Raw genomic sequence first — 24,794 nt, 5'->3', positions numbered from 1 at the left:
TCCGCTCGCGGCGGGCGGCACTTCCGGTCTGGGACGGAAATAGGCAATCGAAATCCCCGCCTCCCTCTCGCTCTTAGGGCGACAAAGGAGTGGAGTCGGGAGCCCGAGGTCTAGAGCGGCAAGACAGCGCCGGCAGGAAGAGGCGGGGCTCTCGGGTTGGTTTCTTGCCGCTACCATTGGAGGAGCGGTGAGGCGGGGCCACTTTGAAAGCGGGCGGAAGTGGTGCGGAAGCGGGATGCCTGTGGAGAGCAAGATGGCGGTGAGTAGAGCGGAGGGGATGGGGGCGGGAAAGGGAATGTATGCAGATTTATGCAGGCGGCGCAACGACCAGGTGGGCGAATGAGGCGCTGACGTCATGCAGGCGAGGCCCGCCATCATCCAGCAGCCGGATAGGCTGCGCCTGAAGCTGGAGGCTCCATCGCGGCTCATCTCCTCGTGCGGGGGAAAAGCAGGTGTCGCAGGCCGAGGCCCGGGGGCTGGAGATCCCGCGTCGCTCGCCTCTCGGACCCTTGGAAGAGCCGCTGCCGGCCAGCGAGGACGCAGGCGGAATAGAGCCGCAGAGTTGGGGGGCCCCCAGGGGTCATCCAGCAGCTGAAGAAACGCTGAGAGGCGCCCAGATCCAGACTCTCCTTGAGAACCTCCCAGGAAGTCCTGCCTAAGCCTCTGGAGCAGCAGCAGACCGGCCTTTCCCATGTGGCCAGTGGCTCTCCAGTCTGAGCACCCTGGACTCCTCCTGTGTTCAGAGCAGCTGGGCAAAGCCGGCAGGGTTGTTTGAAGGTCAGGAGGAGGCAAGTGCAGAGGCGTCTCTTGCCTGGGCCTCCTCCCTTTGGTGCACCCACTTGGTGGGAGTTTCCCAAGGCAGGCAGGATGAGAAATGGCCCAGTGCAGGAAGGCTTTTGGCCCTGGCATAATGTGGCAAGGAGGACGGGGAGGAAATCAGAAAGTGTTGGCTTCGGCTGTGGCCCCACTCACTGGCTGGCCAGTCCTGATGAACATCCGCTTCCTCTGTCCCAGCTAGCTCAGTACTGTTGACTGGCAGCTGCCCTCCAGCATTTTAAGCAGGGAGCATTTGCAGCCCGACCCGGCGATGCCATGGGGAGGGGGTTAAACCTGAGCCCTCAGTGGGCTAAAATGATGACTGTTTGATTCCCCCAATTTACTTTAAAACAAGCTGGAAACTGAGTTCACCTGAGCCCCCATTTCTCCCACCTTGATTTAGGACAAAGAGAAGAAGAAGAAAGAAAGTATATTGGATCTGTCTAAGTACATTGATAAAACCATCCGTGTGAAATTCCAGGGTGGTCGGGAAGGTAAGCAGAGTCTCCATAGCACCTCTGCTATTGGGGACCCGACACTGTGCCTGTCACCACCTCTTCATGATTCAGGTCTGAGGACGGATCTGTTCTCCTTTGCGGCCAGATTATATTGCTGGTGTGCTTCGTCCCTGGCATAATCCTGCTTGCTAGGGGATCACCACTGTAATATGCAGAATGTAACTGTAACATCACAGCTTTCTGCGTTCAGCCTTGGTGTGGTTCCCGACGGCTCCTGACTTTTTTCCCTTGTTTTCCCACAGCTAGCGGTGTCTTGAAAGGATTTGACCCCCTTCTAAACCTGGTGCTGGATGGGACCATTGAGTATATGAGAGGTGCGTTTAAGACCCCATGACCCCCCTGTCAGGAGTTCAGCCTACACCCGACTGGCATGTTCCCTCCCTCCTGGTTGATCATTCAAGAGCTTCATAAGCTTTCTTCAGCCCAAACATCACAGTGACCGATGCCAACAGACATTGGCACACTTATGGATCCGCAGAGTTATCGCAGCATATGCGGGACAGACTTCAGCAATTCAGCATGTTGGCTAATCTAATTTATTTACCGTATTTTTCGCTCTATAACACGCACATCGTTTTTAGAGGAGGAAAACAAGGGAAAAAACATTCTGAATGAAACAGTGGATGTATCATTTTTGTGCTTCATGCTGTGGCCACAGACATGTGATCTGATGGTGAATTTGGGGTGACCCAATGCAAAAATCCTGAGAATTCCGGTGGATCCATGCTTTGTAACCACATTTTTGCACCATTGCAGCCCCAGGCAACAGTGGGTGCGTGATTTTTCTGGTGCAGGCTGTAGCCATGGGCATGCTATGTGATCTGATGGTGAATTTGGGGTGACCCAATGAAAAGATCCTGAGGATCCATGTGGATCCATGCTTTTTAACCACGTTTTTGCACCATTGCAGCCCCAGGCAACAGTGGGTGCGTGATTTGGGGGGGCAGGCTGTAGCCATGGACATGATATGTGATCTGATGGTGAATTTGGGGTGACCCAATGCAAAGATCCTGAGGATCCATGTGGATCTATGCTTTGTAACCACATTTTAAGTGGGGAGCAAAGGAAAAACAAAGAAGGGACATGAGAGGGGTGTGCAGAGAAGCAGCTGGCTAAGAATGCAGGAGAGGGATTTAACAGGAGGGAGGAAAGAAGGGCAAAAGTTTCCCCCCACCCAAGCCAGCCATATCTCTCTCTCCCTCCCTCCCCCTCTCTCTCCCTCCCTCCCCCCTCTCTCCCTTCCCCTCTCTCTCTCCCTCCCCTCCTCTCTCTCCCTCCCCCCTCTCTCCCTTCCCCTCTCTCTCTCCCTCCCCCCCCTCTCTCCCTCCCCCCTCTCTCCCTTCCCCTCTCTCTCTCCCTCCCCCCCTCTCTCTCCCTCCCCCCTCTCTCCCTCCCCCCTCTCTCCCTCCCTCCCCCTCTCTCTCTCCCTCTCCACCAGCAGCACCGGAGCACAGAGAGGAATTAGAAGGAACGACACTCTGCTTTCCCCTCTGCTTGCCTGGAGGGGAGGGGCTTTCCCTGCTCTTTGTTCCATTTCAGCAAACACAGCAACGAAACAGAGGAGGGTGGGCAGTAAGACCCTGAGGCAGAATGCAGGAAAGCAGCCGCTTCCTCTTTTCAGGTTTCCCTTCTCCGTGAAGCGCGATTTGATTTTTGCCTGATTTTTCGGCTCCAGGGACCACACATTCGCTCAATAACACGCACAGACATTTCCCCTTCCTTTTTAGGAGAAAAAATCTGCGTGTTATAGAGGGAAAAATACGGTACATATAAACACACACGGAGCATTGCAACATGGCTCCCTCTTTCTCTAGCATCAGACAGCAAAGAGAAAAGGACAATGGTCCCACTTCACAGAACACAGTAACACAAGCATCCTGTCTTCATCACTTCCCACTCTGTGGAGTCAAAACACACTGTCATGTGATAGACAACAATCCCATGACTGCAACCATGGAGCAGGAATTCTAACACCCCCCACAGCAAGCAGGTGACAGGAAAGGAGCGGGCTCTTCTCCATGAATTTTCCCCATCCTCTGCAGGATCAGGCCATGGTCCTGCTCCCCCTTTTCTGTAATAGCCAACTAGATGCGCCAACAGACAGGAGAACAAAGGCTCCCAACTAACTGGGCTGGTTCTGTGTATCACCCATGGCTAACAATCATCAACGAGACCTGTCCAGTCACAGGTTGTTCTGTTCTCCACCTGCTCCTACTCAGAGTAGACCCACTGAGATTCAAGGGCCCAGCTGGCTTGGGCCCAGTAATTTCTGTAGTTCTGAGTGCGATACAGCCTAGCGCTGCTGCCACAGCTGATCCCAGGGGGCCCTTGTCTTGCTGAGGGATGTTGAGCCTCAGCTCCTGTCTCTGGCTGCCACCTGGCTCCCGGGTCTGAGTTCCAGACGCTGACTTTGGTGCAGAAAAGCACCCCCAGGGCTTGAGAGCAGGATAGCTGGCAGGACCCAGTGTTGTAGCTATTTCTGGGCTTTTTCCTTTGCAGATCCAGATGACCAATACAAGCTCACAGAAGACACCCGTCAGCTGGGACTGGTGGTCTGCCGAGGGACCTCGGTGGTCCTCATCTGTCCCCAGGATGGGATGGAAGCCATTCCCAACCCCTTCATTCAGCAGCAAGACGGCTAAGCCACTTTGGGCTCTTTCTGCAGCTAAAATCTTGAGAGGACTCGGAGGGCCAGCCCCCGCTGACAAGAATGGACTTTCCTGCAAGGGGAACATATTTTTGTATGCTATGTTTATACTGGCAAAGGACCTTGTTAACTTATGTAAGGTGGTTGTTACTGCGTTTTAGTTATCTCCCCCCCCCCCATTTTGACACTGTGTCTCACAAGGAAGAAAGTGTTTTGTCAGGAGATGCCCTGAAAACTATTTCAGAAAATAACCTTGTTTTGCTGTGAACTTTTGACTCCAGTCTAGAGCCACTGAAATAGGGTGCTGTGTTTATGTAAAATATTACACAGGAAGATGAGGTTTTTTGTTGTTGTTCCTTTTACCTCTTTGGCAAAGGCCACAGCTGTTCCTACATTGGCTTGCTGTTCTGTTCTCAGAGCTTTGGAGGGGACTGCCCATTTCCCCTTTGGGTTAATGGTGTCTGCCTTCCTTTCCCCAGGATGGTTGTCTGCCCAGGAGGGGTCAAGCGCTTTGCCAAATGTCAAGAACTGTAATGACACCTGTGTCCAACTCCTCTTAATTTCCAGGCAGTGACTCTTTCCTTTTTAGGAGAACTCCTGAAAATCCATGAATAAAAAGCTATCCAAAACTGACCTAGAATTTGTTAGACGCTTCTACTTTGAAATGTGATATCAAAACTCGGAACGACAAAGCAAGTTTATTTGGGAGAGGATGGGAGCCATCTTTAACCTATCACCAATCTCTTTGAATTGAGTGTAGATGCCTGACGTGCAGCCACAATGAAAATGTAGCAACTACTTCATTCTCTGCTTAAGCAGCACTTCCCTTTACTTAGCTTCTTTAGTTGCAGACGTCAGTAGCACAGCAAGGAGACCTACGAGGAGTGAGTGTGTACCCCAGGAATGAAGACGTCCGAAGAGCCTGCTGGATCAGGCCCATCTAGCCCAGCCTTCTGTCTTTGCAGTGGTCAAGCTTCCCTAAGAACCCAGGAATCCAGACAAGGCAGCAATGCTTCTGAATACCAGTTGCTGGAAATCACAGGAGGGGAGAGCTGCTCTCTTGCTTGGATCCTGCTTACGGGTTTCCCACCTGGTTGGCCACTACGAGAAGAGGAGGCTGGGATAGATGGACCTGATCCAGCAGCCAGGCTTTTCCAATGCTGCTGCGGAATATCCAGTTTCAGAGGATCCCTAGGTTCTTTGGGGGGCCTGTGACATGGTCTGGCAGCCACACTCTTCAGACATTCTTGTGGAACCCCCAGGTGCAGAGGCAGTCTCTCTTGGTCCCAGCAGGGAAAGAGGGACGTTGGGCTTGGCCTGATCCAGCAGCTCTTCTTACATCCTGACGATGCCTCACTAGCTGCCTGGGCAGCTGAGGGAGCTAGACGGGAGGGATCTATTTTTAGGGGCTGAGTTGCTGCTATATCCGTCTTGGCTGCCTGGCCAAGCTCTCCTGCGCAGCCCAAAGTGTGGCCTGCTTGCACCCAGTGAACATGGCTGGCCTGGAGGGGGCGTCTTCTGGGGCCCAGTCAGGTGGCCACGTGGTCCTGGAGGTGGGCGACAGGCAGTTCCCTGTCGAGCGCTGGGCCTTGGCCCGCTACAGTCGCTACTTCGAGGCCATGTTCTTTGGGGGCACACGAGAGCGCACAGCCCCTCGGATCCGGATCCAGGGCCTGGACCCCACTGCCTTCCAGGCCCTGCTGGCCTTCACACAGACGGGCAGCCTCCTCCTTGACCGCAACAATGTCACAGAGCTGCTGGAGGCAGCTGACTTCCTGCAGCTGGACTGCGCCAAGCGGCTTTGTGAGGCATTTCTGGAGAGGGAGCTGCACGTCTCCAACTGCCTTGGTTTCCTGGCCTACGCGCAATGTTTCTCCTGCGCCCACCTGCAGGCGGCTGCACTCTCTGTGGTGCTCTCACACTGGGCCGAAGTGGCTTCCGGCGAGGAGTTCATGGAGGCCCCTGCAGAGACGCTGCGGGTGCTGCTGCGGAGCGACGATCTCTTTGTGAGCCGCGAGGAGGCAGCCTTTGAGGCGCTGCTGCAATGGGCAACTGCCGACCCTGCTGGGCGGGAAGCAGTCTTCCTGGAGCTGGCAGGCCTCATCCGCGGACCCTTCCTGAGCCTGCCCTTCCTGGAGCGGCTGGTGCGGCGATGCAAGAGCCCCCCAGGGCAGGACACCTCCGAACGGCTGCTGCAAAAGCTGGATGCTTGCCTGCCTGCCAGCTGGAGACAGGCAGGCCTCTCACCTTGTGTGGGACGCAGCCATGAGGTCCTCTTTGTCCTGGCTGGCAAACACGACCAAGAGCAGCAGGAGCTTTTTCAATTCCAACCGAAGACGGAGGTGTGGCAGACCCGGGCGCCCCTCCGGCGCAAGAACCTCACCCAGTATGCTGTGGCTGCCATCGGTAACTCTTCTGGCTTCTGAGCATGCACAGAGTGCGAGCCAGCCTGCAGGTGGTTGGCATTTTCCCCATGGCATTGAGAGTCTGCTCTCTGCTTTGGTGCCCTCTGGGTTGGTGTGGGCGGGCAGAGGGTACCACCTTGAAGTTTGCGTCTAGTGGAGTGCTAGGTGGGAGAGAGTGCCAGCTGTGGCTACCTGGTGCCAGGAGGTTTGGATGCACCCTGCACATGCTCAGAGGTTCCCTTTTCTTTAGAATTGCTTCCTGCTTTGCAAGAAGCCTGGGGGGGGGGAAAGCTTCTACGAAGTGTACTGCTGTGCCATGGCCTTGCCTGATGTGGGTGGTGCTGCGGTCTAAACCACTCAGCCTCTTGGGCTTGCCAATCAGAAGGTCAGCAGTTCAAATCCCTGTGATGGGGTCCTGTTGCTCTGTCCCAGCTCCTGCCAACCTAGCAGTTCAAAAGCATGCTGGTGCAAGTAGATACAGTAAATGGGTACCACTGTGGCAGGGAGGTAAACGACATTTCTGTGTGCTCTGGTTTCTGTGACAGTGTCCCGTTGCACCAGAAACAGTTTAGACCCAGAAATAATAATAACGATAATGATGATGCTCCTGTAACTGGGTTACCCCGGCCACTCTGGGTGGCTTCCAACAAAATGCTAAAGCACAGAAGTCTCCAAACTCCCTGTCTTGGGCTGCCTTCCAATAGATGTTAATTTCCTGGCCATGTCTCCTTCAGCCTCAATTCGCCCTGTCTCATACCTCTTTGGGGCATCAGGGAACCCCAATGGAAATGGGGGCAGAAATAGCCATTGTCCCCCAGTTCTATGTAAGCAGTTCGTTGTCCCCACCTCATCCTTGTTGCTTTTGCTTCACACCAAAACAAAATATCACCCCTTGGAGACGAACTGCTTTGCTTTCATCAGGAGGCAATGTGCAGTGGAAGCGAAGCCTCTGTGTGGTGGGTCCATGGTGGAAGGGGAAACGGCATCTCTTGCGCTCTCTCCACAGGCAACTTCCTCTTTGTGACGGGCGGCTACTTCCGCGAGGAGTTCTCCTGGTGCAGTGTGGGCTGGGTGCTGATCTACAACAGCTGGGATGACAACTGGCTGGATGGCCCGGCCATGAAGACGGCACGCCACAGCCACTGTGCTGTGGGGGTGGGCTTCCACCTCTACGTGATGGGTGGCAGCACTGAGGAGGGGGCTGTTACGCCTGAGGTGGAGCGCCTGGCGCCCACAGACTCTTCCTGGGAGAGCACCAGCCCCCTGGCCCACCCCGTGGAGAGGGCCGGGGCGGTTAGTGTGGGGACTCGTGTCTACGTCGTCTGTGGCCTGCACGAGAATGGAGATGTCTGCCATGCTGTCCAGCGGCTGGACGTGGAAACGGACATCTGGGATGTGGTCTCCTTCTCGCCTCTCCCTAGGTGAGGCGGCTCTGGAGGTTGGGATCTTAGAGGTGTGGGGCACATCCTGCTCCTTCTGGAGTAGTGTGTCCACCTTGGGTGTCCCCCCCCCCCCTGCACTCAGCTCCCACCTGTGGCTCCTAGAACCTTCTCTTAGACTTCTGCATGTGAAGACAGGCTTTGGTGGGCAGAGCGGGCATGACCAAGAGGGGATCCAACGGACAAGCAGGGGGTTTCTGCACGTGCCGTAGAGAGAAGTGAGGGGCCGGTGGAGCTCGTCCTCCTGGGAAGGAAGCCCATTGGAAAGGAAAACTCTGGTCCTCATCCTCCACTGTGTTGTTAATGGGGCAGGAGATCTGGAAAATAATTCACATCTGGCAACCAATGCGCCGTTTTGTTTTCAGATAGTAAATGGGGTAAAGGTAAAGGGACCCCTGACCATTAGGTCCAGTCGTGACCGACTCTGGGGTTGTGGCACTCATCTCGCTTTACAGCTTCCGGGTCATGTGGCCAGCAAAACCTTCTGATCAGCAAGTCCTAGGCTCTGTGGTATAACCCACAGCGCCACCCGTGTCCCTAGTAAATGGGGTAGACAAGTCCCAAAAGCCCAGGACACAAATTTTCATGGCCCCCTCGCAGCTGTGGTTGCTCATGTTTAAACTTATCTATCCACGTACTCATATCTGAAACCAAAGAGGCCCACTGGTTGTCAGGTGGGGAAAATATTGGCTTTACAGTGGTACCTCAGGTTACATACACTTCAGGTTACAGACCCCGCTAACCCAGAAATATTACCTCAGGTTAAGAACTTTGCTTCAGGTTGAGAACAGAAATCGTGCAGCGGTGGCGCAGTGGCAGCAGAGAGGTCCCATTAGCTAAAGTGGTGCTTCAGGTTAAAAACAGTATCAGGCTAAGAACGGACCTCCGGAATGAATTAAGTTCTTAACCCGAGGTAGCACTGTACTGTATTTTCAGCTCTCTGAATGCAATACGTGGAATATCTTCATAACCCTCCACAAATCCAGAGCAGAGCCCCTAAGGTGCTTGGATGGTACCTGGTATGCTTCCTTCTGGCAATCTGAAAATTCAAAAGAAAAATCTTAACTTTAATAATCGAAATAGAAAATGTTAAGATAACCAAAATAATTGAACAGAAAATAATCAAACTCTGCAGTTGTTGTCCTCTCGCTGATGCCTTCCTCACCTGCCTCTACCCCAGAGACCTGCAATGGGCGCCTGCGCTTTGGGGCTTTCACCCTGATTGTGACAGCCTCCCCCCCCCCCCTTGACCCTGGGCCAAGATGGCCTCTTCTGAGCCACGATGCACCTTCAGAACTTGGAGGCACCTGCTGTCCGTCTGCAGATTTGCCAATCATCCCTCACACTGTCCATTCCCCCATTTCTCCATCAAATTTGGCTCTTCCTCCCCATTCCCAAAGGGAGGCCAGTCTCCTTCTAAATGCAGCAGTAAACGCGCGACTGCCTAGGCTGAGGGATGTCCAGAGCTGCTTTGCACCTGGGACATCTCCAGACAGGCAAGCCCAAAACATTTGGGCACCTGAGGCATCTCCCTAAATGGCACACACCCCACTCCCCACCAGAGGCAGGGGAAGATTTGCATCAGGAACAGGAGGAGGAGAAGGAAGATCTGCCTTGGGATCCGCTGCCCCCTGGCAGTCACCTCCCCATGCCTCCTGAGGTGTAGGCACCTGCCTGATGCTCTCCTCTCTCCATCCCCAGGTATGACCTTTGCGTTGTGGCTCTGAATGGGGCCATCTACACCGTGGGAGGGGGCGCCTTCCGCTTTGATGTGGACTCGGGAGAGTGGACACCAGTGGAGGAGGAGTGCCTGGCGCGGCGGTTCTTCACAGGGTGCAGCGCAGCCAATGGCAGGATCTATCTCCTGGCGCAGAGACAGGGCAACACTGCACTCCCCAACATGGTTCTCTTGGACCCTTACCTGGAGATGTGCCAGGAGGTGGACAGCAAGCTCCCCTGCCCGCTGCCCATCCACGGGACAGCCTCCGTGCGGAGATTTGACATTTGCGCATGACGTGGTATGCCAACACCCTCCAAGGCAGCAGTGTGGGAGACGGAGAGCGGGAAAAGTCGGCTGCCCTGTTCTTTTTCTCTCCTTCATTTTGGAACGAAAGAGACCGTTTGGGTATCCAGCCATCTGTGGTGAAGCCTCGCCCACCGCAGGAGTGGAGTGCAGATAGCCTGCTCCTGCAGAGGGGGCTCGGTGGGACTGGGCCTCCCCTCTTTGTATGGCGGAGGTGTGGTGTGTCAGGGCCAAGGTAGGGGTGGGGGCTGCATGGGGGTCATTTTGCAGCAAATCCCTCCAACTTCTGTTTCCTTGCCTGAAAGCACAGCTGGAGGGGGGAGGAATCTGGGCAGGTGGCCCACATGGAAGGGAATGTGGTGGAGATGGGGGTCCCCAAAACTGCCCCCATTGTGGGTGTCCCTATGCTCCTCCTACCTGTGAAGATATCCTATTTATTAGTTGCATTTACTGCTCTCCCTCACCTGAACTAGGCTACAGAGCATTTGCAAGTTCTCCAAGTAAATTATCGGGCTGCCTCACGCTTCGCAATGCACCTCCCCAGGGACCCCGAGGGACTTCTTTTCCAACCCCCTGCAATGCAGGAATCACAGCAATGGAATCCCTAACAGATGGCCATCCAACCTCTGCTTAAAAACCTCCAAAGGAGGAGAATCTACCTTCTTCTGAGGGCAACAGAGCAGTCAAACAAACCTGAAGAAGTGTATCTGAAGAAGTGTGCATGCACACGAAAGCTCATACCAAGAACTGACTTAGTTGGTCTTTAAGGTGCTACTGGAAGGAATTTTTTTTGTTTAAACCTAAATTTGGCATTGGACTCCTTCCTGCAAAATACTAACCCCACCATAATTGCTGCACCACAATTGTCCAGGAGAGGGAGCCATAGGCTGCCTGTAGCCTGGATAAATGAGGATGAGGCAGGATGGTTTGGGGAGTGTGGGGTGAGCTGCCTTCCCCTGAGGCCATGGACACATTAGCACCTTGAAAAGCACCAAGGTCCTTTCCACACACAACCTCTTCTCCCCACTGCTGCATTGTAAGTTGCCCCTTGCTGTCCATATCTGCAATCACTGCCCATCACTCCTGCTCACAAGTTGGCGTCTCTGCATGTGTAAAGACTCTGTCAAATGTTTGCTTTGCTGAAGCTAGTTTGAGAGTGGCTTGGGAAGTTCATGTGTGTCATTAGAGAGCCAGAGTGTTGGATTGGGACCTGTGAGACCTAAGTTCAAATCCTCCCTAGGTGGCCTTGGAGGCCAGGCGCTGCCTCTCAGCCGATGTCCCAGTGTGGTTTTGCCATGTGCACCATGTTACGCTCCCAGGAAATATAAACAGAATCAATGAATGAATCGATGCAGCATGTCAGACTGTAGAATACCTTTACTGATTTCGAGGAGCAGAAATGAAGACTGAGCTTACGAGGCCAGGAGGACTCTGTATATGCCCCGGAGTCCTCTTGCAGGCAGCGTCCTCTGAGATCTTGGGCAGAGTCAGCCATGGTGGCGCTGTGGCTTAATGTGTCCGGGGGATGGGTGGCAGTGCAAGTCAGGCCACCAATGCGCAGGCGATCGTGGCCTCCTGATTTTGGCAAGGGGAAGGAGAGCATAGCCATTGGGGGCAACCCACTGCGCCAGTAGCTGCATCTGTCGTGAATTCTCTTTCAGAGCAGATGAGCGGCTGCCACTGCTTCCTAATGCAGGGAGTTCCACAGCTTAACACAACCCCCTCTGTGAGAAGAAGACCTTTCTTTTGTCCCCCCTGAATCTTCCAATGTTTTCCGCGCAGAGTCGAAACCTGAGCATGGCAGGGAAGGGGATCCTAGGAGCAACTGTTTGGGAGACGCAGAATCCCACCCCCCTGGGACTGAATGAAGGCAAAAGTGCTCGAGCCCAGATCTCCCTGGCCAATCGCGTTGTGAGAGAGGAAGAGTCTCCCTTCCCTTGAATTTGCCCTCGTTCGCAGACTGCAGCTGTGAAAGATCCGTGTGGCACACCCGGAGGTCCGCAGAGGGTCCGGACTCCCGGCCATTTTCACGGCACTCTGGTGGTAGGATGGTGGACACGGCAGAGACGGGGACCCCCACCTTAGGACGGGGTCCCACCCCGGGAGCAGTGCTTGGGGGCGTCCCTGAGCTGCAGGTCCTCGCGGGGCGTCCAGGGCCTGGCGTAGCCGCCCCGGGGCAGCAGCAGGCGGTTGAGGGTGTGCTCGTAGTTGACGTGGCGCCGGGCCATCAGGACGTACTCGCGCTGCTCGGCCAGCAGCGGGCAGTCGCAGGCGTCGGGCACCCAGACGAACTCGCGGCGCACGACGGGGAAGCGGTTGAGGTAGGTGTGCAACACCTGCACGTCATAGCGCGTCTCCTGCCCCACCCGGCGCTTGGAGAGGATTCGGGCGCGGAAGACTGTGCAGGCAGGGGAGAAAGGAGGTCAGGAGGGGGGCTCTCCTGCAGTGCCCCCCCAGGGGAAGAGCCCCTCGAGGAAGAGCTCTCCTCATCCAGCTCCCCTCTCCACCCGTAACAACATCCCAAGAGCTTAGGAGCTTCGGGGATAACAGGAAATGGGGTGGGGGTTCCTTGGCATGGGACCCTCTATGCTCCTCCCCACCTTGGCCCTGGAGGGAGGAGGGAGACTGTGGCAGTTTGGACTAGATGACCCTTGAGGTTCCCTTCCATGCGGAGGGGCCACGTACCAAAGTCGCTGTTGCAGTAGTGGTGGATGCGCTGGGATTTTCCCCTGGGAGAGTTGCACGCCCCGCACAGCCCTGCAGGATGAGAAGAAAGCATTTTGTGGGGGGAAAGGGGTGGCACTGACCGCCTTCTATTTTATGAGTAGTCCTTCCTGCACTTCAACCCTGCCCTCTTTCCCCCTACAAGTGCGGGGCGGCGTCTGGGGCTCTGGCAAAAGCCCTGCGAAGTAGGGTCCGGCCAGAGGTGGTGGCTGGTGAGATTTGGAGCGTTGCATGTGGCCTGGAAACCCAGTTCCAGGCGAGAGGCATGCACACAATCAAGCCCACCCACCGCCACCCCCCAAAGAATCCTGGGAACTGTAGTTTGCACAGCGCTGAGCTACAGTTCCCAGTACCTGGGGTTCTAGTCAGGGGCTTCTCCTACTCCTCAGGCTTTTCTTTTGCTGGGTTGGGGGGAGAAGAGGTGGCTCTGCCTGGGCTGACCCGCCTTGGAGGAATCTTCCTGCGACATCAAAGGCTGCCAGAAACCAGCCTGGGCTTTGTGGGTTCTGTGGCAAAATGTTTCACTAATGAACTCACAAGCTGGGGAGCAGGAATCCCACCTCAACTTATGGGGTGGGAGCAGCCCAAGGCTCCCAGGGGGCCTGGAGGGTGCGAGCTGCTGAAAGCAGCAGAATCTGTGGAGAAATTTATTCATTTCATGGCACTTCTTTCTGCCTCTTCCTCCTCTCATTTAAATCCCACACCAGCCCTGTGAGGTAGGCAAGACAGAGAGAGGCAGGGACTGGCCCCCAAGGTCACCCAGGGCGCTTGGGTAGCTCAGTCATTCCTCCATCGCTGGGGGTTGGGCTAGATGACCCTTGGGGTCTCTTCCAACTCTACAGTTCTATGATTCTATGAAAACAGGACATTGGAGCTGGAGGAGGGGGAAAGCAAGGGGACGGCAGACATGGGATCAGGGTCTGCATGGGTGGGTGCCTTGGAACAAACGCTACCAAATCCCTCAAATCTCCTAGATTTCCAACAAGAAAATGTTTCTTTCTAAGAGCACTCCACTCCTGCACCCTGAAACTATTGTGGGGGTGAAGGAAGGAGAGATGGACAGAGAATGGGGGGGGGGGAGAGAGATAGATTTGAGGATACCTGAGCTCCCTGGGGGCACTTTGGCTGGCAAGGGCGTTCCCTCCCGCTGAGGCGTCTTCCTGGCGATGGCTGGGTGCTCCCTTGGTGAGCCATCCCCGACTTCCCTGGTCTGGGGCTGGCGAAGGGGGCTGGCATCACTCTGGCTGGGGTGGAAGTGCTCTTTCGGGAGCCAGAACTGGAACTCAATGCCCGCGTCGGGCTCCTGGAAAAGGACCTGAGGCAAGAAACAGGCATTGGGTGCATGGGCGAGACCCAGTTAATATCCTTTGCACCCAGGTGGAAAACCCCCAAACAATTCCCTGGCCCATCTCACCATGACCAGCAAGTCCTCCTGGGTGGGTCCGGCTGCCTCAAGGCTCTCGTGGGCGTCCGCTGTGCGAGTGTAGCGGACTTGGGTGCCTGCTGCCTCGTACGTCCCTGGCCAGTCAATGGCCCAGTCACCGTTGATGACGTAGCGCTGGTTTGCAGTCATCAGAGCTGGGGAGGGGAAGGAAGGCTGTTTGGGGGAAGCTTTTGAGGTTTTTGGCTGGCCCCCTCCTCCCCAGCCAACCACCCCAGAACCCCCAAGGGAGCCTCTGGGTGCCTCCAGTTTCAGAGGAGGCGTGGGGAGCTACCACAGGCAGGGCCTGCTTGGGGGTGGCCCCTCAGGGCAATGCCACTTTCCTTGGAGCTCAAGAGGGGTGTTAGTGCAGAAAGTAGCTGTTCGGCAGCCGAACTCTCTTGGAAGGTGGTGGGCTCTCCTTCCTTGGAGGCTTTTAAAGAGAAGTTGGGTGTCCATCTGTCAGGGATGCTTTTGCTGCAATTCCTGCATCACAGGGGGTTGGGCTAGATGACCCTTGGGGGCCCCTTGCAATGCTTTTAGGATTCATGAGAGGTTTTTAAATGGAAGATGGGTGGCAACCTGCCAGGGTTCCTGAATGTGTGTCCATTTTGTAAAAGTGCAGTTTCAAAATAGGGAGTTGGTAGGATGCAATTCTTGCCCCCCCACCACAAGGGGTCAGCAACAGGCATGGGGGTGGGAATAGGAACCTCCCCAGCAGCCCCTCCTACCGAGGTAATTGCGGCTGCTGTCTGTCACCTTGATGTGTCTGGCGCCTGCCGGGATCTGAGTGACATTCTGGTAGCCAAAGTAACCTGTGAAGCAATCAGAGGAGAGCGGGTCAAGTGCAGGGGGGGGGGGGGAGAGAGACCACTGGGGAGGGAGGGGGAGGGGGCTGCCCAGGGGGAGGCAGCCAGGGGGTGAAGGGGAACTGCATGTTTTTGGGGGGGGGGGGCTCAGAGTGTGACGTGCAGCGTTGGACAGAGGGCTTCCTCAGACATACTACTTGAAATGTCAGGAGTTGGATGGACACCTGTCAGAGATGCTCTAGCTGAGATTGCTGCCCTGCAGGGGGTTGGGCTAGATGACCCCCAGGGACCCTTCCAATTCTGCTTTTCTGTGATCTCATGCTTTTCAGTGAATTCCTGTTGGATCAAAGTCTACGTAGGAAGAGAATTCCCTGGCTGCCAAGATCCAAGTTTGGGGCAAATTCTCTTTGGTGAGGGGACCCAAGCATAGATTTAAAATCACAAACTACACAGCAAAGTAAAGCATGGAAATGTGGACTGTGATTCCTTCAAATTATGCCCTTCTCGGTGAGTTCCCAAGTTCCCTTTGGTGAGTTAAAAGTTGATTTACTTACTAACTCTCCAAAGGTCAGATTCATGAAAGTGGCACAGGCAGTAAAAAGTGGTGAAAGTTCTTAAATTGTTACATGGAAAGAAATAAAAGGGAATTTAGAAATTTGGGAAAGAATGAATTTATCGTTAAGGGGGAGAATTTCAGTGGTTAAAATGAATGTATTGCCAAGAATGTTGTTTCTATTTCAATCAATCCCAGTGATAAGCAGTGCTGGATGCTTCAAAGAATGGCAAAAATATATTTCTAGATACATCTGGCAAGGGAAGAAAGCAAGAATAAAATATAAATTGTTATCTGATATGAGAGAGAGAGAGAGAGAGAGAGAGAGAGAGAGAGGAGGTTTCACCTGCCAGATTTGAGATTGTACTATGAGGCCCCTTGCATCTGCTGGACCTGGGAATGGATGATATTGAAAAATGGGATGTGTTAGATCTAGAAGGACATGGTAATAGATTTGGATGGCATGCACACAGTATTTATGGTATGATAAAGTGAAAAGACATAAAGGCTTTCAGAATCATATAATAAGAAAATCAAATTTTAAAGTATGGGGAGCTTCAGTCCTGGCACAATTAGCATGCAGGTAGGTTGAAAAATCTGTCCTAGTGACTTTCAAGATGGCCACCACCCTGTGAGGCTGGGCAAGGCAGCTGCTCTCACCATTTTATAGTTTTGAGAGCATGTTAGTATAAGTAACCATAGTTAGGACTTTCGGTTCACCACAGGTCGACTTCGTACGTGTGCCCGGCATTCTCCGTGAGACGCACACTCACCAGTGGGGTGAAACAGGGGCTGTAGGGCTTCGTGCCCCCCCCCCCGAGGGTTCAGGAGGGTTGCTTGAACCTATAAGGATCAGCTGCGGCATCGAAGGGGATTCCTAAACCCAGACCAGGAGGAAGGAGACCTCGGATGTTAACAACAGCGATCCTTCCCCCAAGTGAGAAAGCCCGATTCCGGAATGACCAGGTGGGGGAATCTCCACTGAACAACGACGAGCTCAAATACCTGGTTATTGAGACCTTGGAGCATTTAAGGTTAATCTGAAACCAAAGTTAATCCGAAGAATCGAGGTCTTAAACTAAAGAAATAACACTCCATAAAGCTAACCGGAGAACTATTATTTTATGGAACAGTTGAGCTAATTTAAGACAAGCTGAAGAGCAGGTCAATCCCGAAGTAGTTTGGGGGCTGTACCAAAATGAAAACAGGGTAGGAACAATCTAACATTCTATTTGTGGTCAGCATGTGCAAGGACTCAAAGATTTTTATGGCAAGAATCAAGAGAGAGTGGAGAACAGTATATGCCCCAGAACTTAGAATATTACCAAGCCTTCTCTCTATATTCCCTTAAAATGATGTATTGGTGGTACTTAACCCCAGTAAAATTAGTAAAAATGTATAGAACAAGTACTGTACCAATATATGCTGGAAATGTAAAGAAAAAGAGGTTACCTTTTATCATATGCGGTGGAATTGTAATCAAGAAATTCTGGGAAATGATATATAATGAAATGAAAAAAATGTTTAAAATAACCTTTCCTAAAAAAACAGAAGCTTTTCTGCTAGGCATTATAGGTACCGAGATCCGAAAAGATCAGAGGAAACTGTTTGTGTATGCTACAATGGCCACTTGGTTTTTGCTAGCCCAGAGATGGAAGAAGAGACAACCCCAACCAGAGAAGAATGGCAAATCAAGTTGATGGATTATGCTGGGATGGCAAAATTAACTGGGAAGCTCAGGAACCAAGAAGACAATAAATTTTAAAAAGAATTGGAAATGTTTATAATGTATATACAAAATCATGGCAAACAGGTTAAAACATTAGCAGGATTCTAAATACACTTATAATGTAATAGAAAGTACAGATAACTTAGGAAGATGACAAATTGGAAAAGTATTGCTGTGCAGTTGAAAGTAGAATTAAGATGGATGGATGGAATGGGGGAAGTCAGGAGATTCAAAGTAATCTTGATATGTGTAATGTAAGTTTATTCTTTTTCTTTCTTTTTTTCTTATTCTATTTCTCTATTTTGGAAATATATATATATATATAATACAGCGGTGCCCCGCAATACGAATGCCTCCCAAAATGAAAAACGCGCAAGACAAAAGGGTTTTTTGGTTTTTGCGTCGCTTCGCTAGACGAAACGTCTTGCGAGTTCTTGCGAGACCCGTTAATAGCCGCTAAGCCGCTAAGCCGTTAATAGCCACTAATAGCCGCTAAGCCACTAAGGCACCACTGTGAGAGCTGGAGTAACCAGCTGAAACCTCTTTGCACTTTGAGCTTCTCAGCAGGATGGAGACCCGAGCTCCTCCCAAGGGGAGTGGAAGTGGTCCTAGCTAAGTGTGGCAGGCCAGTAGACTCTGTGGTATTACTCCCTTCGTGTGTTGATTAGACTTAAACCTGTTGGTTATAGGAGGCTGGTTACCTCACCATTTTGTCTGCACTTTCCTAGCTGCAAAAAAGAACACCTCTTTTCTTTGTTGTTGCTCTGGGGCAACCACTTCCGTTCTGCTGACTTCAATCCCTGACAAAGTGGCATGTGCGTTTGCCCAAAGCGGGGAAGGTGCTGGGGAGGGGAGGAGGAGGAGGTGCTTGGGGTGAGGAGGAAGAGCATGAAAAGCCAAAAGCCAAAGCATTCACCCACGGAGAACGTCAGGGCATTGAATCACCAGAGCTGGGAAAGGCTGCCCGGAAGACATGGTGCACCAGGACGCACGACTCGTTCCTGCCTCCACAGACACCGCAGGCATCCGCCTGAGACTCTGAGCCCAGCAGCCCATCGCAGCCAGCTCTCTGGAAGGGAGACCAAGAGGGGGGAGCATCAGGCACCAGATTTGGGGGGGGGGGATTTGATAAATCTGTGCATCTCTAGCAGAAGTCTAGCACAGAGTGGCTGGGGAAACTCAGCCTGATGGGCGGGGAATAAATACTAAATAAATAAAAATTATTATTATTATTATTATTATTATTATTATTATTATTATTATTATTATTTATTATTATTATTATTATTCAGGAAGCAATCAGAGCATAAAATGACCCTGGATGCTGGATACCCCAAAGGGATCCCCCCCAACTAGCATCCCTGCGCACCCCTTATGTGCCCACCTACTGTCCTGTTACTGGTACCACATAAGACCCATTTTCCACATTAGGGTGGCAGCACCTACACTTTGGAACTCCCTGAGTATTGATATCAGGCAGGTGCCTTCCCTGGACTCTTTTGGGATCCTGCTGAGAAACATTCCTGTTTAGACATGTCTACCTGCATGTTTGGAAAGTTGAAGTGAGTTTTAATCTGCTTTCAGTCTATTCTTGTTTTAGCTTTTGGGGTTCGCCTCAGGCCCTGACCCAAATCTGACGGGACTTACCAAACAACGGCCGCTGATGCAGAGGTCCTGGGAGTCTGGGCTGCAGCGGGTCCCATCCAGGACCCTCCCAAAGGTGTAGTAGAAATTGTGCCCTACAGCCAGGCAGTTCAGGTCGCAGAGGTTGGGGGCTGGCAAAAAGGGAAGAGGAAGAAGGGGGTTAGCCGGGACACAGAGATCCAGCTCCAAGGGTCTTCTGGCGGTTCCCTCACTGTGAGAAGTGAAGTTGCAGAGAACCAGGCAGAGAGCCTTCTTGGCAGTGGCGCCCGCCCTGTGGAGGCCTGAAAGGCTGTCCCCGAAGCTGCGCTCCAAAGGCTTCAGGGATCGTTGAGGTTGGCGGTGGGGGAAAGCAGCGATTCCCCCCACCGCCAGCCCCACAAGCTTGGGGGCAGCGGCAAGGCTGCGCGCAGCCTTTGCGCTGTTCCCCGACCTGTTCTTGAATGCACCTTGTTTTTAAGAGGAAGAACAAAAAAAATCCCCCCCCTGTTCTCCCCCTCCTATGGTCCGGTGCATCCTATAGAGAGAAAAATACGGTAACCTATTACATGACTTTCCAAAGACATCTGAAGGCAGACCTGTATCGGAAAGTTTTTTATGTGTTGTGTTTTACTGTGGTTTTATAATTTGTTGGGAGCCACCCAGTAATAATAGTAATAGTTGCTGTTGTTGTTAATGAGTACTATCAGGGGAAAACACCCACTTGCCCCCAATTCACACTCACCAGAGCAATAAAATGAAGCGGAATGCAGCTAATTTGCACTTCTATGAATTTTTCAATGCCATTTCTCGACAACCCTCCCCAAACCCAAAATGCATATTTTGTAGGAGAGGAAATGTGAATTAAAATGAATATATTCATGAAAATACCATGTAGAAATACACTGTATAATAGGGGGAATTGCTTGATTGGGTATATATATATATATATCTTACGAGAAATTTGCACTAAAATCCTGCCCAATTTTTGTGAGGATAGATAGATGGGTGAGTGTTGTGAGATTATGAAATGGAAATGGGAAGATTTGTTCCCCTGCTCCTTAAAGGACAGCACAAGAGGGGGAAACCCCAAAACCTCCCCTTGGGCTTTGGACTGAGATCTCCCCAGGCGGAGCTCACCTCCATGGAAGGGGAGCCATTGGTAAGGTGCCTGGCTGCCCAGGAGAGGCTTGCCGTCGTAGAGGGAGCACTGGACAGCCCGGAAGGGGACGGATCCAGGAAGGCACTCCTGCAAGAGAGGAGGAAAGCCACAGTGTGAAAGGACAATGAGATGCAAGAAAACGGAGATCCAGCCACTGCCAGAATTGGGGCCCTGACGTCACCCATGGGGGGCGGGGCTTGCACAAGAGGGCTGGAAAGATCTGGCTTTCAATAATAACTTTCACTTCACCACCCGCCGTAGATCCACCTCTGCCTTTCAGCCAAATGCTGGTGACAACTGCTAGGTGATGCTGGACTTCCTTCCCAGCTCATTGGTGGTTGCTAGGCAATGCCAGCCCTTGACCCCCACTCCCCAAAGCATCCCTTGACAGTGGTCCAAAGCAGGGACCCTCAAAGCTCTCTGCATTTTTAGGACCCCTGCTCCTTATTTTTGCAGTTGTAGATTGATTTCAGCTCTTTTTTTACCATTTTGCATTCATTATTTTCATTATGTATTCTATGTCTTGTATACAGTGGTACCTTGGTTCTCGAACTTAATCTGTTCTGGGAGTCCGTTCGACTCCTGAAACTGTCTAAAACCAAGGAGCAGCTTCTGGTTGGCTGCAGGAGCTTCCTGCACTCAAATGGAAGCCCGTCGGATGTTTCGCTTTCAAAAAACATTTGCAGACTTTACTTCCAGGTTTGCAGCGTTCGGGAACCTATTTGTTTGACAACTAAGCTGTTTGGGAACCAAAGTACCACTGTATTTTAATGTTATGTTGTGAACCACCCTGAGATTTACAGGTTTAGGGTGGCATGAAAATAAATAATAAATAGTATTGTAAATAAATTGTAACCAGCCCTGGAACTTTAGGGTGAAGGGCAGGTAATTAATAATCATTCATCGTCAGTAATAACAATGAAGAATAGGGAGCAGGAGTGCAAGGCAAGCTGCAGATTATATTTATTGCTGTGTTGGGAGTCCACCTCCTTCCCTCCACAAAGCTCAAGTGTAATTCTCCCCACCTCTGCATATCATCCTATATCAGTCCAAGGGATACAGAGGCTGGAGACTCTTCCAAATGGCTGATTTGAACCCTGGCTTGACCCTTTAACCTGGACCTGATACAAATGCAACCTCGAACACAAACCCCGCAATAAGTGTGTGCAGCACTTTATTCTTTGACAAGGCAAGTACTCACATCCAGTTCACACACCCGGTACTGCCTGAGAGGCCCCTTGCACATCTCCTCCTCAGGGAACCTGAACGTGAAGAGGAAACACCTCCTTGAGAGACTCATCCTATGCAGAAGGAAGCCCCTTTGGGTGCAGCAGGGCTTACTCCCAGGTAAGCAGCAAGAGGATTGCTGGGCATGCATTCTCAAGGTGCTGGGGCTATATACTGGTGAAATGTTATATTGGCAAAGCATGGCTAAGGCAGTTTCCTGATGAATTCAGCCTTTTGGCTCAAAAGGTGGTACAGAGGTATTGCCTTATACAGTCATACTTCATGTTACATTTGCTTCATGTTACGTTCTTTCAGGTTATGTCCCGCGGCAACCCAGAAGTACCGGAAAGGGTTACTTCTGGGTTTCACTGCTCGCACATGCGCAGAAGCACTAAATCGTGCAGCACACCTGCACAGATACGGCGCTTCAGGTTGCGCTCTTTTCATGTTGCGAATGGGCCTCCGGAAAGGATCCCGTTCGCAACCAGAGGTACCACTGTACATGCTACCGAAAGGCATCAAAACACACCCTCCCATTTTCCAGGGACAGTCCCAGAATTAAAGAAGCCATACTGATTTGATCCCGAAATATCCCAATTTTCTTTTCTCCTCCCTGTCTCAGAGAACAATTAAAAGTGGTGTGTGAAGGTTCAAAAACTGAGTCCTGTTTATCCTGAAAATAAAATCCCTGCACCAAATGAAGGAAACGATGACGCTGGCATACAAAGCCCTTCCTACAATTTTGAAGGAAAAGATCACCAATCCACTTTCAAGTCTTTCATTGCGATGCTTCCACAGCTAGCCAATTCTTAGGAAATGTGGGGAGTGGTTATTCCTTTATTGTCAATGGAGCCTGGCACTGCCTACTCAGAAGTAAGTCCCACTGTAGTCAATGGAGCTTACTCCCAGGTAACTGGATCAAGACAGTTCAGCCTTACTCTGAGCTCTGAGTTAATAATTAACTATTAATTGTTGTTTTCTGCTAGGTAACACATGAGTGTTTAACCTTCAAAGGTGGACAATTGAATTGCCAGTTTGCCATCTTGGAAGGGTGATGCCTGTTTCTCCGGCTCTGTGAGGATGTAAATGAAGCTCTCCAGGAAAACAGCTCCAGGAGAATTGGATGCTGTCAAGATAGGCAGACATCTGCTTCTAGGTCTGTTGGGATCATTTCATATTTTGTAAAATGCTGAGTCTGTTTCAGTCCACAGGTTCGTTTTGCAGAAAGTTCTGCAAGTAAGTGTCAATTAAACTTATAGGCCTTGTTTTCATTCCAAAAAGGAGTCTATTTTTATGTGTCCAGTTGCTTCAAATGGAGCAATATTAATATCGGCAATATTTCCAATGTGGGAGAGCCTCCAGGTTGGCTGCCAGGGGAGACCAAAAGCAACTGCTGTGATTCGAACCCAGGTCTCCCCCACCTGAAGCCCAGCAGGCCAACCACAACCCCTATGCTAGCACGCCCCAGGCAGTCACATCCCATGGCCCCCTCCCCGACAAACAGGGCAGGCCAGCTCACCTGATGCATCCTCGTGTCCGAAAGGAGGCTCCGTCCCCGCAGGTACTGGAGCAGGCACTCCAGCTGCCCCAGTGCGTCCATGCCCCGTAGCCCAGCTGGCGTCTCTGGCGGGGCCAGAGGCCCATGTGGTCTGTCCCCTACTTAAAGGAAGATGTCAAAGTCACCAGGCTCTGGCAGGTGCGGGGGCAAGAGGGCAGCTTTGGGTATTACCTTCCCAATTCCTCTAGTCATGAGACGCAACATTTTTGGGAAGCAGCTACGCCTCGTAGGGCCACCATGGAGAAGGTCCTGTCTTGAAGGTCGTCCTTGAAAGTTTTTAAGTAGAGGTTAAGATGCTGTAAGTCCTCAAGCATCCATGGCCATCCAATCTCTGCTTAAAAACCTCCAAGGAAGGAGCGTCCACCACCTTCCATTCCACATCTGAACAACTCTTACTGCCAAAAATTACTTCCTGACGTTTTGGTGGAATCTCTTTTTTGTAACTTAAAGCCATGGGTTCAGGTCCTACCCTCTGAAGCAGAAGAAACCAAGCTTGCTCCATTCTCCATGTGGCAACCCTTGGAGGCAAAACATCCCCAATTCTCTCAACCGTTCCTCATCATGTTTGGTTTCCAGACCTGTGATCATCTTGGCCTCCCTCCTCTGCTCATCTTCCAGCTTGTCAAGGTCCTTCTGGAGTACTGTGTCCAGTTCTGGGCACCACAGTTCAAGAAGGACACTGACAAACTGGAACGTGTCCAGAGGAGGGCAACCAAAATGGTCAAAGCCTGGAAACGATGCCTTATGAGGAACGACTAAGGGAGCTGGGCATGTTTAGCCTGGAGAAGAGGAGGTTAAGGGGTGATATGATAGCCATGTTCAAATATATAAAAGGATGTCGCATAGAGGAGGGAGAAAGGTTGTTTTCTGCTGCTCCAGAGAAGCGGACACGGAGCAATGGATCCAAAGTACAAGAAAGAAGATTCCACCTAAACATTAGGAAGAACTTCCTGACAGTAAGAGCTGTTGGACAGTGGAATTTGCTGCCAAGGAGTGTGGTGGAGTCTCCTTCTTTGGAGGTCTTTAAGCAGAGGCTTGACAACCATATGTCAGGAGTGCTCTGATGGTGTTTCCTGCTTGGCAGGGGGTTGGGCCCGATGGCCCTTGTGGTCTCTTCCAACTCTATGATTCTATGATTCTTAAATTGTGGCACCCAGAATTGGACACAGGATTCCAGGTGTGGTCTGACCCAGGCAGAATAGAGCGGCACTATGACTTCCCTTGATCTGGACACTAGACTTCTGCTGATGCATCATTAGTTCTTTTTTTGCTGCTACATCACATCCTGTGCAACAACAAGGTCCTTTTGTATTGTTTTTATTAAGGATTTTCTTGAGTTACAATAGTACAAACATCATCTCTATTTTCAGATAATAAAGATCATAACCAAGGTCTTTTAGATGTATGGCTTAGTCATTTGGGAATATCCTGAGCAATAAGCCAGAGAAATTGGGGTGGAGGTTAATTGGGGTGGAGCCCCCACCTGCCTCCATGCATCACCCCCTCCTTTTTTTGCCCAGTGAAAGGGGGGGGGCTCTTTCAGCCTTCTCAAAACACTCCAGCCATTGTCTTGGTAATTGTCTGTTTCTCATCCTTTCCACTCCTCTGAAGGAAAGTCTGGAGCCTTCTTCCAAAGTCTGCTTTATCTCTTCCCAGACATTTGGAAAGGGCTTTCAGCGCACCATGAAGAAACCTTCCCCACAGTGTGAAGGAGCCAAGCTCTGCCTGAGCATGCAATGCACACACGACACACAGAGGAAAGCTGCTTCCCAAAAGCTCAGGCTGCAGGCAGGAGGGGAGATAAGATCAGCCTTTGCTAAATAGCCCAGATGCAGGAGGGGGGTTTTGGTGGGGGAAGATCCTCCTCTCCGTCCTCCTTCCAGCAGTGGAGCCTGGGAAGGCCCCACTCTGTTTATAAAAGGAAGGTCAAGGGAATTAAATGTTTATCGTGGTGCTAAGCAAGGGGCAGGACCACAAGGTGGAGGCGTCCCCAGTTGTGGCAGGGTGACCGCAGTGACCACAAGGGAGGAATGACCGAGGATGGAGAAGGGGGTGCATAGGGACAAAAGGAGAGGGTTGGTGGGTGGGTGGAAGCAGCTGGCCAAGAGCATTGGGGCTGCATTGGAGCAGGTGGGCAGCTAGCT

At 51.8% G+C, this 24,794-nt stretch overlaps 3 protein-coding genes across 5 annotated transcripts in view; 2 read left to right on the top strand and 1 right to left on the bottom strand.

Annotated features, from left to right (window-relative positions):
• Positions 1-21: 21 nt before the first annotated feature.
• LSM7 (LSM7 homolog, U6 small nuclear RNA and mRNA degradation associated) lies at positions 22-4,614 on the top strand. The gene is made up of 4 exons (XM_083720836.1): positions 22-259; positions 1,220-1,310; positions 1,577-1,648; positions 3,834-4,614. Exons 1-4 carry the CDS (start codon positions 236-238, stop codon positions 3,974-3,976), a joined length of 330 nt encoding a protein of 109 aa, XP_083576962.1. The 5' UTR covers positions 22-235; the 3' UTR covers positions 3,977-4,614.
• Positions 4,615-4,734: 120 nt separating this feature from the next.
• On the top strand, positions 4,735-10,063 carry LOC310835635 (kelch-like protein 23). Its single transcript, XM_083720506.1, has 3 exons — positions 4,735-6,387; positions 7,393-7,807; positions 9,527-10,063. The coding sequence occupies exons 1-3, from the start codon at positions 5,475-5,477 to the stop codon at positions 9,837-9,839; spliced, it is 1,641 nt and encodes a 546-aa protein (XP_083576632.1). The 5' UTR covers positions 4,735-5,474; the 3' UTR covers positions 9,840-10,063.
• Positions 10,064-11,207: 1,144 nt separating this feature from the next.
• The window catches only part of ADAMTSL5 (ADAMTS like 5), a 35,260-nt gene continuing 21,673 nt past the window's right edge, over positions 11,208-24,794 (bottom strand). For all 3 annotated transcript variants that reach the window (XM_083720500.1, XM_083720499.1, XM_083720501.1), the window contains 10 exons: positions 22,612-22,748; positions 21,067-21,127; positions 19,844-19,952; positions 18,731-18,858; positions 18,029-18,152; positions 14,724-14,807; positions 13,987-14,150; positions 13,674-13,887; positions 12,534-12,605; positions 11,208-12,246 (listed from right to left, as the gene is read on the bottom strand). In XM_083720500.1, the coding sequence (XP_083576626.1) occupies positions 11,930-12,246; positions 12,534-12,605; positions 13,674-13,887; positions 13,987-14,150; positions 14,724-14,807; positions 18,029-18,152; positions 18,731-18,858; positions 19,844-19,952; positions 21,067-21,127; positions 22,612-22,748 (1,410 nt within the window). In that variant the 3' untranslated portion in view covers positions 11,208-11,929. The remainder of the gene's footprint in view (positions 12,247-12,533; positions 12,606-13,673; positions 13,888-13,986; positions 14,151-14,723; positions 14,808-18,028; positions 18,153-18,730; positions 18,859-19,843; positions 19,953-21,066; positions 21,128-22,611; positions 22,749-24,794) is intronic.

Source organism: Podarcis gaigeae (assembly GCF_964106915.1).
Source record: "Podarcis gaigeae genome assembly, chromosome: 18".
Taxonomy (NCBI): domain Eukaryota; kingdom Metazoa; phylum Chordata; class Lepidosauria; order Squamata; family Lacertidae; genus Podarcis; species Podarcis gaigeae.
Note: the sequence above shows the minus strand (reverse complement) of the source record. Positions and strands in the feature narration are given on the sequence as shown.

Bases quoted from the DNA above. Each gene is read 5' to 3' on its own strand.
- LOC310835635 (XM_083720506.1), top strand. From the start codon at position 5,475: ATGGCTGGCCTGGAGGGGGCGTCTTCTGGGGCCCAGTCAGGTGGCCAC. The intron at 6,388-7,392 runs GTAACTCTTCTG...CTCTCTCCACAG, and splicing joins GTATGCTGTGGCTGCCATCG to GCAACTTCCTCTTTGTGACG. The intron at 7,808-9,526 runs GTGAGGCGGCTC...CTCCATCCCCAG, and splicing joins TCCTTCTCGCCTCTCCCTAG to GTATGACCTTTGCGTTGTGG.
- LSM7 (XM_083720836.1), top strand. From the start codon at position 236: ATGCCTGTGGAGAGCAAGATGGCG. The intron at 260-1,219 runs GTGAGTAGAGCG...ACCTTGATTTAG, and splicing joins CTGTGGAGAGCAAGATGGCG to GACAAAGAGAAGAAGAAGAA. The intron at 1,649-3,833 runs GTGCGTTTAAGA...TTTCCTTTGCAG, and splicing joins GACCATTGAGTATATGAGAG to ATCCAGATGACCAATACAAG.